The 17,862-nt window shown below is 36.1% G+C and overlaps 2 protein-coding genes across 3 annotated transcripts in view; one reads left to right on the forward strand and one right to left on the reverse strand.

The window, feature by feature from the left end:
• pip4k2aa (phosphatidylinositol-5-phosphate 4-kinase, type II, alpha a) overlaps positions 1–6,720 on the forward strand; it is a 28,237-nt gene extending 21,517 nt beyond the window's left edge. For both annotated transcript variants that reach the window (XM_060861328.1, XM_060861329.1), the window contains 4 exons: positions 1,193–1,306; positions 1,435–1,675; positions 2,481–2,584; positions 3,642–6,720. In XM_060861328.1, the coding sequence (XP_060717311.1) occupies positions 1,193–1,306; positions 1,435–1,675; positions 2,481–2,584; positions 3,642–3,722 (540 nt within the window). In that variant the 3' untranslated portion in view covers positions 3,723–6,720. The remainder of the gene's footprint in view (positions 1–1,192; positions 1,307–1,434; positions 1,676–2,480; positions 2,585–3,641) is intronic.
• A 7,931-nt stretch (positions 6,721–14,651) lies between these two features.
• On the reverse strand, positions 14,652–17,585 carry skida1 (SKI/DACH domain containing 1). The gene has a single exon (XM_060862279.1). It carries the CDS (start codon positions 17,580–17,582, stop codon positions 15,324–15,326), a length of 2,259 nt encoding a protein of 752 aa, XP_060718262.1. The 5' UTR covers positions 17,583–17,585; the 3' UTR covers positions 14,652–15,323.
• Positions 17,586–17,862: the final 277 nt, after the last annotated feature.

Consider the following 17,862-nt stretch of genomic DNA (forward strand, 5'->3'; position numbering starts at 1 on the left):
CTATTTTGTCACTGTAATTGACATCTAATACACGCTCATTCTTTATATAACTCTATATAAGAGGTAGTTGTTAGTTATGCATTTATTTTAAATGTACTTTGTCTACATTTATCAGATTGTGATCAGGAAGTAAAATGCCCACTTCTTCATATTAACTTCCCTAAAATGTTTGTGAATAGGAAGTTCTGCAAAAGGTCTGTCTTTTATAACTCCACAGCTCCCTCTAGGGAGGTAGTTAAATATATAGCATGCATTGCACTTATTAAAGATGCCCTGCCACACTTATTTCATTACTTTTGTGGTAATGTCTGAAGTTTACCATGGACTCTGTAAAAAATGCCTCATTTGTGGAAAAAATGCCTTGGTTACCTTGTTTCAAGCCATTCTAGTGTGGTATAGAAAGCCTGCAGGAAGACTCAGCTCGATTTGCGCCAGTTCTCATGAATATTCAAAGGAGCTATGCTGCTTGGCTCCGATTGGCTAACCACAAGGATATGAGAGCATGACTATTCATTCACCCAGCGCAATAAGTAGCCTAGGCTAGAGGAAATTTGTTTACAATCACCTTGAATTGCGGCAGAATGGCTTCTTCACAAGCCCGTTGACGTTCAGCCATCCTTGCTGTATAGGAAACTCACTGAGCTACACGAATTCTGGGGGTGCGGTCTCAAGTGGGAGAGCTCATGAATAGTAATGAGCTCAATCATTACCACGTCACACTGAGCAGCTTTTCCAACTGACCTGATTTCTCCCCTTATTTCGTTTCAGTGGCTAGAACTAAATTCACGACACAACACAAACACATATGGACCTAACACATATCAAAAAATCCAAGTAAAAACGGTTTTGTGTGGAAGGGCACCTTTAAATAAAGGTTTGGTAATGTGGCTGTTTTATGTTACAGGATAAAATGTGTGAAAGAAGGTGTACAGATTTAACAGCTAGTAGTAATTTAACAGCTTGTAGAGCTTCATTAAACATACTGTTACAGATCATTGTTATTAGTAATTGTCGCTGTGTTTTAAGCAGATTTTTGCTCACTTCATAAAGGTATGTGATTTATTTTAGCGGTGTCTTCAATACTATTCTATAATAGTAGTTGTCTTTTAAGTAAGCAGACGTGTCATACCTTTATAAGGTTAGTGTGCGTTTGCACAATGAGTGTTCTGTTTTTTTTTTTTTTTGGTTTAAGGCGAAGGAGCTGCCTACCTACAAGGATAACGACTTTATCAACGATGGACAGAAAATATATATTGATGAGGAAAATAAAAAAATATTTCTTGAGAAGCTGAGGAAGGATGTGGAGGTAAACGCATTGTTCTTTTTCTTTCATACCTTCTACATGCACTCATCCAAGAAGAATGTAATTTTTCTTAACTACTTTTCAAATAGTCATGCCATTTTTTTTTTATTATTAATCTTGCTATGTTGTAGTTCCTGGCACAACTGAAGCTGATGGATTACAGTCTGTTGGTGGGGATCCATGATGTGGAGCGAGCAGAACAAGAGGAAGTGGAAAGTGAGGATAATGAAGGAGATGATGAAGGCGAGAGTGATGGAGGGATTGTTGGAACACCTCCAGACAGCCCCAGCAACACTCTGGACAGCACCAAACCTCTTTCACCAGGAGACTTTGACCCTACTATTGATGTCTACGCAATAAAAAGCCATGACAGTGAGTGGCGATAGTAACGTTCTGTTCTTGTGATATGTAGTGATGTTAGTTTTGTGCGCATTTTTAGTATGTTAAATGTACCTGCTAAAACATGACGATGATAATTCCCATCTCCAAAAAAAAAAAACAACACTTTGATTCTTAGCTTTTTATTTTGCTGGTTACTATAATTCTTATAGTAGTACTATAATTACTATACTATTCTGGTTCTGATTATTGCATCGCTGATAAACGACATCCAGGAAATCATTTCAGGATTTAATTTTACTCTGAAGATAGAAACTAGTTACACTTGTACCTTTTGTACAAAGGCTGTGTTATTTTATACAGTAGTTAGTAACAATAAACAATCATCTTGGTCTAGTAATGTTCCAACAGTGCCTATTTATTTCCTGTAACCATACTAAAACATTGCACTGTATGTCAATCAACTCATATGTTTGCCATATAAGTATTCAACTTCCTAGTTCAAAACCATTGGTACAGTAATGTTTGGAATGCAATCTGTGTACATGGCAAACAATGCTTTTGTAAGAAGTTCATCTGAATGGCCAGTTATTGTAGCTATGAGGTAGAAATATCTAATAGGTTGACCAATGAATGTATGTTAAAAATTATATTTGGCAGCATTTAACAGAGCAACAGTGCATCTATACAAAGAAACAAACGAGTCATTAACTAAAAATAATAACAGAACTAACAGTGTAGGTCCTGTTTATTAAGGAACTGACTAACTTCCTATTCCCTCACGGGTTCATTTCCTGAAATTTTCATTGGTGCTGGTATTTTGTTTATTGTTTTTAAGACTCTCCTCGAAAAGAAGTCTACTTCATGGCTGTGATTGACATACTGCAACATTATGATGCCAAGAAGAAAGCAGCTCATGCAGCCAAAACAGTCAAGCATGGAGTGAGTGCTTATTTTATTATTCACTATTATGATAGCAGTGGGCTCCATTGGTAAGAGGTTTATAGGCACATTTCCACAGCATGGTTACAGAAACATTTTCAGGTGCACAGGAACATTAGGTGTTTTCTGGAGGAACTAGAGCTGATTTTAATCCCTGTGCCATAATTCCAGAGACAATAGAATGTGGAATGATTGACAATTGTGTAGGTGTTTTAAATGATGTGGTAGCCTAGTGGTTAAGGTGCTGGACTACTGATCGAAGGGTCATGAGTTCAAATCCCACGTCCAACAAGCTGCCTCTGCTGGGCCCCTGAGCAAGGCCCTTAACCCTCAATTGCTCAGTTGTGTAAAATGAGATAAAATGAAAGTCGCTCTGGATAAGGGCGTTATCTGCCCCCTTTTCTACATGAGGAAGTGGAGAACAAGTTCCTTAATTTGAAAAAAAAAAATCCTTCAGTGTATGTTTGTCTTTAGTGAACTAAGATTAGTCAAGTATATCAGTTAACTCTATTTGTTATCAGTGCCAATTAACATATTTGGCCACAAGTTGTCAGAAATGGCACTTTCTTGACAAATCATGTTAAAATGCTGTGTGCATTCCTGTCTGTCGCCACAGATGCATGGTCAAGCTCTTCACAGTAGAGACTGGAGTACATACTGTATGTGTGTGTATGTGTGTGTATGTGTGTGTGTGTGTGTGTGTGTGTGTGTGTGTATGTGTATATATATATATATATATATATATATATATATATATATATATATATATATATATATATATATAGTACATGTTGTACAGTTACCACACAGTGCTTGGGGAGAAACATCTGTTTTATGAAATATGTAGTTACATTGCTGCATGTAGTATTTTTTTCTTCCTAGAATGAGAAAGTAAGTGCAGTGCATGTGGAGAAGCTGAGAAGATTTCATAACCTCGATGAATACATTCCAAATATTCTTTATATGTTTCTTGTTGTATAGGGGCTAATATTGCTGTCTATTGAAAAGAGGTTAATATATTATCACTTCTGTAATGTGTCCATCTCTGTTTGTCTAGGCTGGAGCAGAGATCTCCACTGTCAATCCGGAGCAGTACTCTAAGAGATTCTATGATTTCATTACCACCATTCTGCCCTAAACTGGAGCAAAACCCACAGAGGTCAAAGAGGGACGCTGATGGAGGGGTGCCCAGTGCACTCACTCACTCTTACAGCAGCTACAACCACCATTCGTTTACATTTTTTATTTGTTTTTTGCTGTTTTGTGGGACCATAAGTGTGATGAAACAGTAACAAGTATAAATCTTTGTGGGAGCTATGGATTTTTTTTTCTTTCCTGACCAATGTCCCTCATGGCATTTTTAATTCATGTGTGTTATTTTGCCTTCATTTTAAGTGAAAGGGGGGGAGCAAGAGGCAAGAGAGCAAATGTGATGGCATGTGTGGCTCAGTGAATGGACATGTACATGTAGAATGAAGTCGCTCAGAATGGAGGCTGAGAAGGAAAGGAGCTTTCAACTGCTGTAGAATTTACAACTTCAGACAAAAAGGAAATGTGAAGCTATTCCATGCAAAATCAGTCATTCACCCCAGTTCATCAAATATGCTTTTACATGCTTGACCAGAAACCGCAGTTCATCAGTTCCCCCCTGCTCTTCTTCCCCAGTTAATCCTAACTTCCCCTTATGTAAACCTTATCCTTCTTTCACCCAAGCATCATATTAATCTGTCCCGCTCCCATACTTTATTTAACCCAAATCTTCATTGTTCTTGTCTATTGTTTGTGCAGTTTTATAGTTAAAATCTGCAGCACTTGTAGATGAACGTACTTTCCTTAGATTAACATGATTCTTCCTGTTAAGTCTCTGAAACCATGGCTCTCCTCCTCTGAACAGACTGACTGCAAAGATAATGCTCCTGAGCTCCATTCACGTTTGCGAAGGAATGCACCTTCTGACGCTTGCATGTTCCTACAGTGTTTCACACGAGTGTGTTGGTGTTTTATTTTGTAGGTGTTTTTTTTTTTTCTTTTTTTTTTTTCTTTGTGTGTTGTTTAAATGGCCTGTAATAGGTTGAGATGATTTGTCTATAATTTTGCATCATGAAAAGGCATCCTAATGAACTGAACAGAAGCAACAGCATTGGTGGCAATCACTTCAGTCTGTAAAATCTGTTACGGGAATGATCTTTCATTTGCCATCAGCACCTTAAACTGTTGCACTTTTTTTAAAACAAGGATCTATTGGTCTGTTACATACTGCAACAATAGCACTATGAGGCACTATTGAATGCAGCCCGTGGATTTATGTTGTCACAAGTATGTTTGTTCTTGGCAGAAAACCCATAGTTTACCTCTTACATCATTTTAACAAATACACACTTTTTTGCTGTAATGTTAGCTACAGTGTTCATGGGGGGAAAGGGAGGGTTGGGGTCCTGTGTGTCGGCTAGTGAAATTTCTTTTGCCAGTTTTGTAAACTTTGTTTTACATTGGCAGTCAAGTCAACAGTGTATTGTATATTTTGCACATAATGAACCAGAAATTTAATCCCTTTGGTTTGATAGAGTGGTATTTACAGAGGGGGGAGGGGGATGGGTTCTACGCCTGTATAAAATGGTCTCATAACTGATTCATAGTCGAATCGGTGTCGACTCTTAGGAACGGTTATGAATTGTTCATGTTAAGCGTCATGTTTTCTTACATCATTTATCTAAAATCCCTGCGAAATCGCTAGTTTTAACGAATTTTGCATGAAATTGGTATTGTTGGTATCGATTTTTTATCAATTTTTCTGAAACATGACCACCTAGAAAGTTCTGACTCTTTAGAATCAGCATTTTTTTTACGTGTCGGTTCGGTGTCATTTGTTTGAATTAAATGCACAGTTTTTATTTGCATTTTAGTTTGTACACGGAATTGTCCGCATTTTAAGCAGCACATCCCTATCGAGTGAAGTGTTCTGATAAATGAAGAATGTTACTGTTTTGATTTGTGCAGTACTGTAAAAGTTCCTTTTTTAAATAATGCATGTTGCATTTGTTTTTGTTTTCCCTGTTCAACCTGAAGCCGTGTGTAAACGCCATCCATTCTAAGAGAAGAAAAACAAACAAAAAAAAAATAATACGCAAAAATCTTTTTTTTTTTTAAATCTTCTTACCTGCTTTATACTGTGTCAGCAATGTATACACTGTGCAAGAGTCGTGCCTTTTTACTCCAAATTACTTCATTTTGTATTATTAATGTTAGGGTTTTTTTTTCCCGAAGGTTAAAAAAAATATATTTTCTAATATCTGCGTGGTTGACAAAAAAAAAAATCCCCAGGCTTTTTTTTTGTTGTTGTTACCTGTTTGACCGTTTTATGGGAATAACATTTAAACCATTAACACCTTTGAGTTCCAGCAGTGAAAATATCCCTGTGAAAGCTATATGGGAATTTGTCATTATGTTTATTATTATTATTTTTTAATCAATTTAACCGCAGTATTATCATTAATCCAGCCTCTTTTTTTAACCTGTTGTTTTGTTATTTGTTTTGACCAATTTGCGCAGTGGTTTGTTTTTTTTTTTTGTTTTTTTTTTCTTTTAAGTGTTCGTTTTGGGAACAGGAAAGAGAGGGGGAAACAATGACTCTCCCTACAGCCGTCGTCGTGGTCTTCGCATTTGCAAAGAAGAGAGAAAAACAAAAAACAACAAAAAAAAAAATTTGCTTGAAAACTTGTGGTTTTGACCCCCAGCAGCGCGCAACCGGACACCCGCTTCATGTCGCACCTTTGGCCTTCAGATTTGCCAAATCAGCACTCAGACTCTCCGCACAGGTTCTTCGTGTCATGTAGAAAACTTCGCAGAAAATTTATGGAAGTTCTATTGTGCTATTATCAGTTAATGTCTCTTTTTAGGCTGTGTTAAACGCGTCGAAACGTGTGTCCTCTTTAACTCCGCAACTAGTTCATGGAAAGACAGTCCCCTCCCTGAACCTGCAGAGTTTAATGTGTGCTAAATGGTATTTGATGATGGAACGTGTTTGAAGAGTGTTTTTAAAAGATTGGGAGGGGGCAATAAGAGTTTAGGATATGAACCCATATAATACACTCCATTTCAGAAGCATCGCTCAAAACCAATAAAGCACTTTGCAAATCCTTGTGCCTTTGTGTGTGTGTTTTTTTTTTTAATGCATATAAGTCACTAATTGCATTTTAATTTTAAATTAACAATAACTCTTGGGAAGTGGAAAGAATTTTTGCAACATTTGGCAACATGTAATTGCTTATTTAATCAGCTTAGAAGTAAAACCAACCAAAGTATACTTTTTTTACATCAAGTTTATATTTTTGTACCTTTAGCAGGCCTGTGTAGACTTAATCTAGATATATGCATGTGGTGATGGTACCACTCGAGTGCCACAGAACAGTATGTTGATATCTAAGCATTCGGCACTGAGCTTGTACTCTTTATGAGATAAAGATCAGGCCTACACTTGTATATGATTTATTATACTGTTTATTATACTTTTCATATCAGACTGTAGTACCTTGTGATTTTCTGTAGCTGCGTTTTTGTCAGAATCAATCCATGTGTCCAGGACGAATGATCAATAACTACATAAATATATTGTTTTATATTTTATATTATATTTCTTTAGTCGCGTTAGACATAAGAACATTTTAGAGGATGAATTAAAACAAATCAATATAAAAGTGAAACTATGGCTTTTCACTTTGGGGTGCAGATTAGATTAATAAACTAATTAATAAATAAAAAAATTGAATCCGTTTCTACGTTTGAGAAAATGCTGATGCTGCTTAAAATTAGCTTATTAATTAAACCACAAGCGGCTCTTATATCCAGATATTGAACTTGTGTACATTTATAGAGATTAGTAGATTAATAGTCTCCCTTTTATATGGAAAACTGGGGATTAAAAACAAATAAATTAGCTCGCGCGCTGACAGACCAACATTTTGGATATATCTTCTTCCTTGCATTGTAATTTCACTGATGGTTTGCTACCAAAATAATACCATTTTATTGTGATTAAAATATAGTCTAGACTCTGCTGAATAAAAGAGAATTAATCAAAATTTCTGTTTACACCTGTCCTATAGGCCAAGGTGAATATACATGATCTTTTGCTATTGTATGAATAGATATTTGAAATTTTTTTATATATTTATTGATTTTTTCATTATTTATTTACTTATTTTGCATTGAATTACAAACCACAGTTTGACCTACATCATCGGGTGTTCAACTAGATTCTTGACGAAACAACAGGAAATAACAAATGAATGCAATTTCACAGATTGCATTCGATTTCTTCGACTTTGTTAGAAAAAATAACTCTGCAATCATCTTTCACATAAAATTTAGAGTATGAATCCGAGAAATCGATGGTTCACAAGTCACGAGGCCCGTTTCTGCGTTAGGAATGTGAATTTTATCTATTCAGTTCCACCTTAAATGACACAGTCACGCCTACCTTTAGACGGAAGTTGCTTTATTTTCTTTCACCGATTGGGGGCGACAAACGAGCACAAAATGTTTTCCTGGCGCCGTGCCACAATTAGCCCAGTCTCAAAAGGAGACCTGTCCTCATTTGTCGCGTATTTGTATCAAAATACAGCGTAATATAAAGGTGTATAGCACAATGGATGTCTGATGGATGTTCTTAAACAAATGAAACCTGTTGGATATTTGCTTTAAACCACGAAATCCAACCTATGTCCATGCGTAATGGCTGTTCAGATTAGATTTTTGTAAGTACAACACACCAATGCAATATCTTGGGTTTTAAAGGTTTAGATAAGGCATAGATAAATCAGCTATCAGCTATCAAGCATATTGTTTGTCTAACACAAATGTGTTTCTATGGCTCTTCATTCTGTTATAGTGTTATACATCATATATATAATTATATACCCTAGTTGGCATGTGTGTGTTTTTGTTTTACACCCACAATTGGACCTTACTGAAGAACTGAACTAATGTTTAATGTTATGGCGTGAAAAAGAAAAAAAGTCTTTTATGGAGAAGGAAATATGTTGTAATAGGTATCTATGCCATAATAATAAATTCCATAATATGTATGTATATGATTATAGAGCCTAGTAGAAATGTATTTGCTCTAGATGTAACAGAAATAATATAGAACCTGCCTGGATTATTTCTTGTTGAATGATATTGATACGTTTTGCATTCACTTGGTCATGTTTGGTTCAAATGAAGTCATAGCGACATAAAGAGCTTGCCATGTATATCTATAACAGACTATATTTACAGACTATACATCTATAACAGACTATATTTCCCTTTAACCTAAAACCATGAAGTAATTTGTTCCTTTTCTTAAAATAAAAAACTACATATAAAAGATAAAATGATAAAAGATAAAAAAAAAAAAAAAATGATCCTAATTAGTCTTTTTTTCAACAGCTGTGCCATATTTCGTTCTCTCCTTAAAACCTTATTGTTTGTTTATTCATTTATTTATTAATAAATTACAATTATTAAAATTATAAAATAATTGAAATAAAATTTATTTCTTTTACATTTGTTGGTGTCAGAAATAACTTCCCACTGTACATGTTTTTACTGGAAGGAAATAGGTAGAAATTCTTTTCACAATAAGTTTGGTGAAAATTAAAGGTTATTTACTATGACGTAAAAGCATGTACCATGTAAAAGGATATATTATTTTGTATTATATACTATGGTCTATAATCTATAGACCCTTTTGTGCCATCTCTCTTTTTTTTGTGCAGAGCTGTAGATTAAATAACACGTTTATTATAAACTTCTTAATGTTCTTTACAGAGGAAGAAAAAATAATTTTCTTAGAAGTTTGCTCCATCGTATTGCAAATTCACTGTCAAATACTGTTAAAATGCTAAAATAAATAAACAGTTAAGATGCTGACCACTGACTAATAAAACAGTATCGGCTGAGAAATAGTATTGGAAAGAAAAGGTAAAGAAAAGAAAAAAGAAAAAAAAAAAAGCATTTAAACTATATTTAATTTTTTCATTTTACAAGCAGTCACCTGTCTTTGCCTAGATTTAAGGACTAAAGGACTAGATTAAAGATTCATGGACTTTCTCAGTACAGATTTTTATTAGTGAACATTTAAATATTCAAATATTCATTATTAATATATGCACAATAAACTTTTTGGCTATTTAATACTTTTATTGTCCCTGAACACATTAACTCCAAGTTAATATCATTTAAATGACTACTTTGAGGTTTAAATCTCAAAATTTAAAGGTTATTAAAAACAAGTTCATCTACAAACATACCTTTTATTAAAACTATTAAAATGATATGATAATGTGATTCTGATAATATATGTAAATTAATGGGGATTCCAGACTGGGTCCTGGGCATGAAAGGTTTTGTTTATTCTAGACATCATCTAGAATAGCTGAAAAAGGCTGAAGACCCAAAAAGAGGCCAAAAAGCCATCAAAAATGAGTTTGTATAATAGTGAAGACTATTCCAAGTTCCAAGCAGGGGTCAACTTTTAAAAATTCAGTTACAGAGTTAGACACCAATTATATTTATTATTGAGCTCTTAACGGTAGATTTGGTTTTGGTTGATCCAGAACTGAAAAACAGTAAACTTAGATTTATAAAATAGTATAAGGTGTATAGAAACTATTGTTGTATAATATGTTTATGAAGCAAAATCTGTACTGAGCCTGATGAATTTGTTTTATAGATAATATCTTGTAATTTTAAGAACCACTGATAAAATTGTAACCACAAGGCTTAAAAAGGGACACATCCATTTATGCTGTTAACCCTGAAGATATGCTTTGTGTTTTCCATCGTTTTCATGCTCCAGATCTGTTTATTCTTATAAAATGGTTAAATTAAAAAAAAAAAATAATAATAATAAAGACTCCCCAAAATAAATGTTTATTTCTTGTGCTGATTTTGATCACATGTTCTGTGAGGTCACAATAAGAAAGGAATAATTAAGCTACATTGTTGTCGGTGTATACATTTACTGTACACAATATTTTATATTTTAAAACCAACCAAAACGTTATTTAATTTTCCTCCATAGCCGACTGAATCATAACTGAGTGATTATGGTGGTTTGTCAGGATTAAGTTTGCTGTTAAACTAAATTATTAGACTCAACTATAGGCGAAATATTTCAATTGGTTTTAACACGTTTGGCATGCATTGTTTTCTGTTTGAGAAGTCAATTTTACGTAAAGATGTAAAGATGCTGCTCATTCTCACCAAAAACCTTCGGTGTGTGTGTGTGTGTGTGTGTGTGTGTGTGTGTGTGTGTGTGTGTGTGTCTGTGCATGCGTGCGTGCGTGCGTGCGTGCGTGTGTGTGTGTGTGTGTGTGTGTGTGTGTGTGTGTGTGTGTGTGTGAGTGTGTCAATCAAACTGAACCGATTCAGATATGGCATTGTTTAGACCTGAGTCAGTCTCTTTCCCCTCTCTCCCTAAACAAAGCCTTCAGTTCAAAATACGTGCCCTTATACTGAGAGAAAATGGCAATTACCAGGATTGAATAATTAGATTATGTTCATTTTGCGAGACACTTTAAATTTTTTTATATGATATAAACTTTGGATAAAAAGAAATACTTTCCTTGATTAGCTAATCTTATATGAAATGAGACTCAATTTACATCATGCTGTCTTCTAAATAAGTATATTACCTTTAATCTTAAACAAATAAAAACAAAAATCTTGCATTTATGTGTGAGCCAAATGATTAAATCTAAATACTAAATAGTTTTGACTGTCAAAAGAATCCATGATATATATAAATCAAAATTATTTAGTGTAGTATTCGTATTTTTTTAATGATGATGATGATGATGATGATTATTATGATTATGATTATTATTATTATTATTCTCGTTATTATTATTATTATTATTATTATTGTTATTATTATTATTATTATTATTATTGTTATTATTATTATTATTATTATTATTATTATTATTATTATTATTATTATTAATGGAGGCTGTACAGGCTAGAACAGTCGGATGATCTAGTTGTGATCAAGAGGTGGTAATACTCAATCCTTAAGAAAATGGGAGTTGGGGTGGTTAAAGGTCACATTTTTGTAACAAAGAATACTTTTCTTTCACCTTAAAAAAATGGAAAATGTGCTGAGCGTAGTTTATATGTTTATTATGTTTATTATTTTAATATACTTAATTGTAAAAAAAAAGATTTTATATATGTGTGTATATTTTATATAAAGATGTGGAGGGGATGTAACCTCTAAATATCCACCGTCATGAATATTTCATCAAATGAACAAAAACATTTGTACATCTGAATGTAACTGAAACAGTGTATATAAAAAAAAATCTTCAATTTGCTATGATTGTCCCTAAAACAGAAAAAAAAAGTTTGCTAACATATGAGATAGACATTTATATTCATTGGAAAGGGAAATGTCTTCACGTGTCTATCTCATTTGGAAATAGAGAGAGAAACATTTTGTTTGTTGATAAATGTTTTTTTTTGAGGTTCGGTTGAAAGTGGTTTTAACCCTTTAAGCTAATCGTTTAGGTGTTTGTGTGCATTTCTGATCGTATTTGCATATTTGTCACTGATATTACACACTAATATTGAATACTGTTCACGCTACAATATGAATAAACAATGTTGTGTTTACTGTTGTGTTCGTACATCTAGATCCATGTTCCCTGTTTTACATTTGAAATGAAAACTGATTCTTACAAATAACAACAGCGATGGAACAACAACATCTGTATAGTTTGAAAAATATGTTGCATATCTATTAGGCTGATTTTATTTTATTAATATTGTTAATTGTTCATATTTTATTAATATTGTTATATTTATAATCATAAGGTTGCAGCATTGTGTCATTCGAGCTAACTGACCCTTTTTTGGCCCTTGGCTTAACCACCCCCACGCCACCACGACATACACCTTTTTAAAACACGCACACCCACACACACGCACACACACACACACACACACGCACACACACACACACACACACACACACACACACACACACACACGCACACACACACACACACACGCACACACACACACACACACACACACACACACAATACTTCCTAGTCAGCACTTTAATCCAGCTGAACAGTTTTGTTGTGATGCTGAAATATACTATTAACCATACACACTTCGCCTGGATTACTGAGGTACATTTGCTCCATAATTTAAAGCAAATAATTAGCTATTTCTACATAAAAATTACCCATCCATCAAAACATGCAGGCTAATTCATGTCCATTTGGAGTCAAATTGGTCACATATTACAGGTTATTTATCTTTGTATAAATAATATATAGGAAATCATTATTATTATTATTATTATTATTATTATTATTATTATTATTATTATTATTATTATTATTATTTGAGGCTACCTAGCCATCTCATCCACCACCACCCTCCTTCATTTAAAAAAAAAAATTCTTCCTCTCCTCTCATTACGGTTCATTCATTGAATTTTCCTTGTTTCATGGCATGACTGTTAAGTGTGTTAAAAAAGCATGTTAACAGGGGGTTAGGGACTCCAGCCTGCCTGTTCCCTCCCCCACTCATACACACTCCACAATAAACAATTTCCATGCACAATCTCTCGAGCTCATGTTCTGATTTTCTTTCACTAAAATTCACAGCAATCAAAATGTATACATGGCGACATGATTAATTGAAATCAAATGACCGGCCCAACACAGTGTACGCCCAAATACATTTTAATGAAAATTTTATCATTCAGAAAAAAAGGAAAGTGCTTAGAAATCCACATTTCAAGTTTTTTTTTCGATTTGAGTGCATGTATCCTACACAACAAATATATATGAAAAAACAGGAAAATCACAAAAATAAATATGCGTTTTATAAACAACCAGTGGCTTCAAAGTTTAAAAAATGTACTTGTCAAAACCTGACCTCAAGTATTGTACGAAAAGTACATAGACAGAAAGACGATATCGACAACATGTCCATGTCTAGGCCTATGTGGTTTAAGCTACATGGAGTCGTGCTCTCTTTTCGCATTATGAAACCTAAAACATTACGATGGATGTTGTCTGTATTACATTCTGCTTTGAATTTGGTGAAAATGAAATTCACAGTGCACTTTGACATGGACTTTCACTCTTTGCCAAAGGCCTACCAAGTAACCGTACAGGTTGAATTAGAGTAATCAAAAATAGTTTCTTAAAAAAAAAAAAAAGGGTAAAAGGCATCTTATCGCATTTGCAATTCTTATCGCAATTTGCGATGAATAGGACTTCATTAGCCTAACAAACCTACTGAAATGCAGCACCCAATGGCCTATTACAGCGCACTTAATGTGTGTGTGTGTGTGTGTCTGTGTGTGTGTGTGTGTGTGTGTGTGTGTGTGTGTGTGTGTGTGTGTGTGTGTGTGTGTGTGTGTGTTTTCAGCACGTTTTTATACCTAGAGTTGTCGGTACTGTATGTTTCTATTTTGTTAAGAAACGGAATGCATGATTGAAATCAGATGGCCATTGCATTTTGGCTGCTTGAAATCCTTTGTATGTTAACTTCCGAAGCCTGCTTAGTGAGCAAACTTTGCTCAAGGTAAACATGGATGCAAAAATACTTCACAGTACTTTCTCAAGCATTTCTACGGGCAGAAGAGCACCAAGTTCACACTTGAAGTTTTGCACTTGAGAATTTCTTTGATATCTGACGGCTTATAGCTTCTCTAGTGACTCAAGGCGGTTCATCTGAATTCTTGCATCGTGAACAATAAGTATAAATAATTATGCTTGCTAGTTGCATTAACTTCCTTTTCACATCATTATGTTTGCACACTGTTTTTAAAGCTGTGTTTGTTAAAAAACGAATTTGCGAGAAAAAAAACCTTAACAGATTTTAGATAAACCAAGCAAAAACAGCACCCAATAACTAGGCAAACTGGGCCTAATTAAATCAAATACTTGGCCTAATTAAAACGGCACAAATAAGTTACGTTGCAACCAAATTCATGTCCATGTCTGATTTTACAAATATATATATATATATATATATATATATATATATATATATATATATATAAAACCAGCCTATTATGGAGCATTACAGCATTGTAACAATGCATAGTCAAACATGTGCTTCAGCTCCTACCATAGACTATCAATGCCTTAACCACATCGATTTGGAGTTTTTCCCTCTTCATAACTTCGTGCAAATCCAAACAGCTCCTGATTGTCAATCGTCCAGAGCCTTTCTGTTATTGTTGTAGTGTGTGTATGTGTGCGTTGGGGGGACGGGGCAGGATGGGACGGGGGTCTGGACCAACTGGGCTTCAGCCCTTGAATAAATATGTCAACTCGGTCCAACGTAGATACCTACAATGAGTTTTACAATGAGTACTGGTAATGGAAAGGTTTTGGGAAATATTTGGGGTATATAAAGGGGTATATATGGCATGTGAGGGATGATTTTAATGGTCAAAGCCATGCTTTGCTGAGAAAATGTATAGGTCTTTTCCAAAATGGCATTCGGATGTAGTCTGAAATTCCAACAGGTCGTAGTAAAAATCCGCACGATGTTCTTTGTCATTGTTACAGAAAATATTAAAAACATCCACAGTGTTCTATAAAGCAGGATGAAAAAAAATCTGCGCTTCTGTAGCACGTGATGAAGAAGTAGGCCTCCTGCACGCTCACCAAAACATTTATAATTAATTATCAGTGTAAGACTTGTCCTCTCCAAAATTGGCTTATGCTGTTGTTTTCCTGAATCTCTGGTTTAGGTGGGGAGGTATAACAGAAGTGCCGAGCTGCCATGTCCAGACCGGATGAGAAGGATGAGGCACCTGGTTAGTCCTGAAAGAGGTTAAAGAGTAAGCAGGACTCAAATCTCCATCACTACCAATGATCAGAGACGGAGGGCATGGAAAATTCGCCATGAAGTTAAAAGTTGTTTTCAAAGAGGGTGCATGTTGGGCAGTTCGTTTGCTCACACATTTGCCAGCAGGTTTAGGACTCCTGTCCACCTTCGCATTTGTCTTTACTACATTTTCTGTCTTTTTTCCACAAACTGGAGTCCGGTAGCTTTTCCTGACCCTTGCACCGTTTTTGTAATCCCCTTGAGTGTTTAAAGTGCTGCTTGGTTCCTGTTTAGAAGGAGGGGGAAATGTTTGTCTGCCATCTTTTCCACGATCTGTTTCTGCAGTATCAGCACTGATACACAAACCGACTGCATCATTTTCTTCGTATTTATCTTTGTACTGGTGACCATGATCTTGGGTTGCATATTCATACTCGTCGAAAGTGTCTTCCACTTTAATTTTCACGTGGTTTGGTTTCGTATCTCTTGTAGTGTCTAAGTTTGGGATTGTTGTGAATTCCTCAGTCTCAGTCTTTACTGTTTTGAGAGGTGACGGTTGCTTGAGGCAGATGACTGTTTTTGCATCTTTTTTGAAATATGCACCTTCGGAAAAATTGCTATCGTGAGCCGTAGAAACGGCAGTGTCTTTGTCCTGATTGCAGTGTGCCAATGTGGCTTGATATCCTGATGTTCTTTGTTGGGGAAACACCTTTCCATCTGCACAGGATGGAAAACTTACGTATTTATTTCTACCACTTATAAGCTCGGTTGTCTTTGGCTCGTTTGTAAAGTCTACCGATTGAGGAGCCACGACGCTTTCCAGGCCTGAGAAGCTATTCTCTACCGTGCACATTTTTTTCCCACAGTCCCAGTCATCAGATTCCCTGCGTCGCTGCTTCCAGTCGGTAATATCCAAAGTAGTTTTTTTTCTCCCTTTCTCAAAGTCCAAAGCTGCAGCACTTCCATGCAGACCTCCATGTTTGGGCTGAAAATTAGACCTGTAATGGAAAGTAGGCTGCAAAACCAGAGGCGTTTTTGCATTAAGGCTTGTGAAGCGCGCGCGCCTGAATCTGATGCTCTGCACCGAAACTCGACTGGACACGGAGCTCGAATCGGATTGAGACGAGCTCTCTCCATCAGTGCTTTCTTCTGATGAACCGGAAAAAGAGTCTTCCTCCTCGTCGTCCGTGGTTCCAGAGTTGGTGGAGCTACTAGTGCTACTGCTGGTGGACAAACTTGAGCCAAAGTCCGAGTCGTTGGCGGAGCTGCACTCGGTGTCGCTACTGCAGCTCTCCTGAAAATGCCGGGACTCCAAGTAGAGCTCACGATTCGAGTGAAAATGGCTCAAAGATCCGTTAGATAGACATGCTTTTGGTTTGCAGCACTTAGGAACGAGCAAAACCTGCCGGTAGTGTCGTTTTCTGCCCCTGAAGTGTCTCTCGCACCTCCTTTTTCTTTTGTAAAGCAGCTCCGAGTCGGACGGAGCCGAAATGGCGGACACAGCCGGCTTTCGCTTTACGACCTCGCCGCTTCGAAAAAACGAGCGTTTCTCATTAAACTCCACACATTTTCCGGGTATTTGTACTGTTTCATAGTTTCTGAAGGCTCTACATGCAGTCGCTGTTACTGGTTGAAAGTCCTGGTAAATGGATTTGCTGTAAATTTGAGGTAGATTAGACGAGAGCTCCGGTCTGACAGCTTTGTTTCGAAGAGCCAGAGTCGGCGACACACCGCGAAAACTCAGCCAAAGTTTCTTTTTCCAAAAGCTGTTCCTGTTGTCGGGGGAATGTTCTTCATCTCGGTTAAGTTCCTCTGCTTTTGTCTTCGTTCTCCTTTTGTTGGATTTCAGCACGCGCTCCGTTTTGCAGGAGAAATAAAGAGCCTCCACGTCTTCTCTGGAGATCAGAGTGCATTTGGCTGCATGGAAAGCCACCGAGTTTATTGCTTTGAGCTTTCGCAGCTCCTCCAGATCACAGTGATGCTTTTTCACGTTCAGGTGATCCATCCGTTTGTGCACTGTAGTCCGCGGGATGTTTTTTAAGAGGTCGGTGAAGACCTGGGAAAGGGCAAACATCTGCTTGCCTTTAATGACCAAATACCCGAGCTTTACACCCTGCATTTCCTCGAAGCCAAACTCCAAGTCTCCCATTTTCCTTATTGTGTCGTTAAGAATCCCAACATTGATGCTCCTCTGCTACTGCAGTTGCTTTATCACAAGGCATCACTACTGATCAGTGATCAACGTGGACCACGAATATGTCCACACTCAGGAAAAAAAGTTTGAAATGGCGAAAAAAAATCTAAAAATAGAAAAGGAATAGTCCTGAAATAATTTAAAAAAGTATGTCCACTCAGTTAGGCGCAACATGATGGATATGTGAGATGTTGCATGCAGCTCTTATATACCTGCAGTCCCTTCAGCTCTCTCC

Source organism: Tachysurus vachellii, chromosome 25 (assembly GCF_030014155.1).
Source record: "Tachysurus vachellii isolate PV-2020 chromosome 25, HZAU_Pvac_v1, whole genome shotgun sequence".
Lineage (NCBI taxonomy): Eukaryota > Metazoa > Chordata > Actinopteri > Siluriformes > Bagridae > Tachysurus > Tachysurus vachellii.

Excerpts from the sequence above, each read along its gene's own strand:
- skida1 (XM_060862279.1), bottom strand. The coding sequence starts at position 17,582 with ATGGGAGACTTGGAGTTTGGCTTCGAGGAAATGCAGGGTGTAAAGCTC.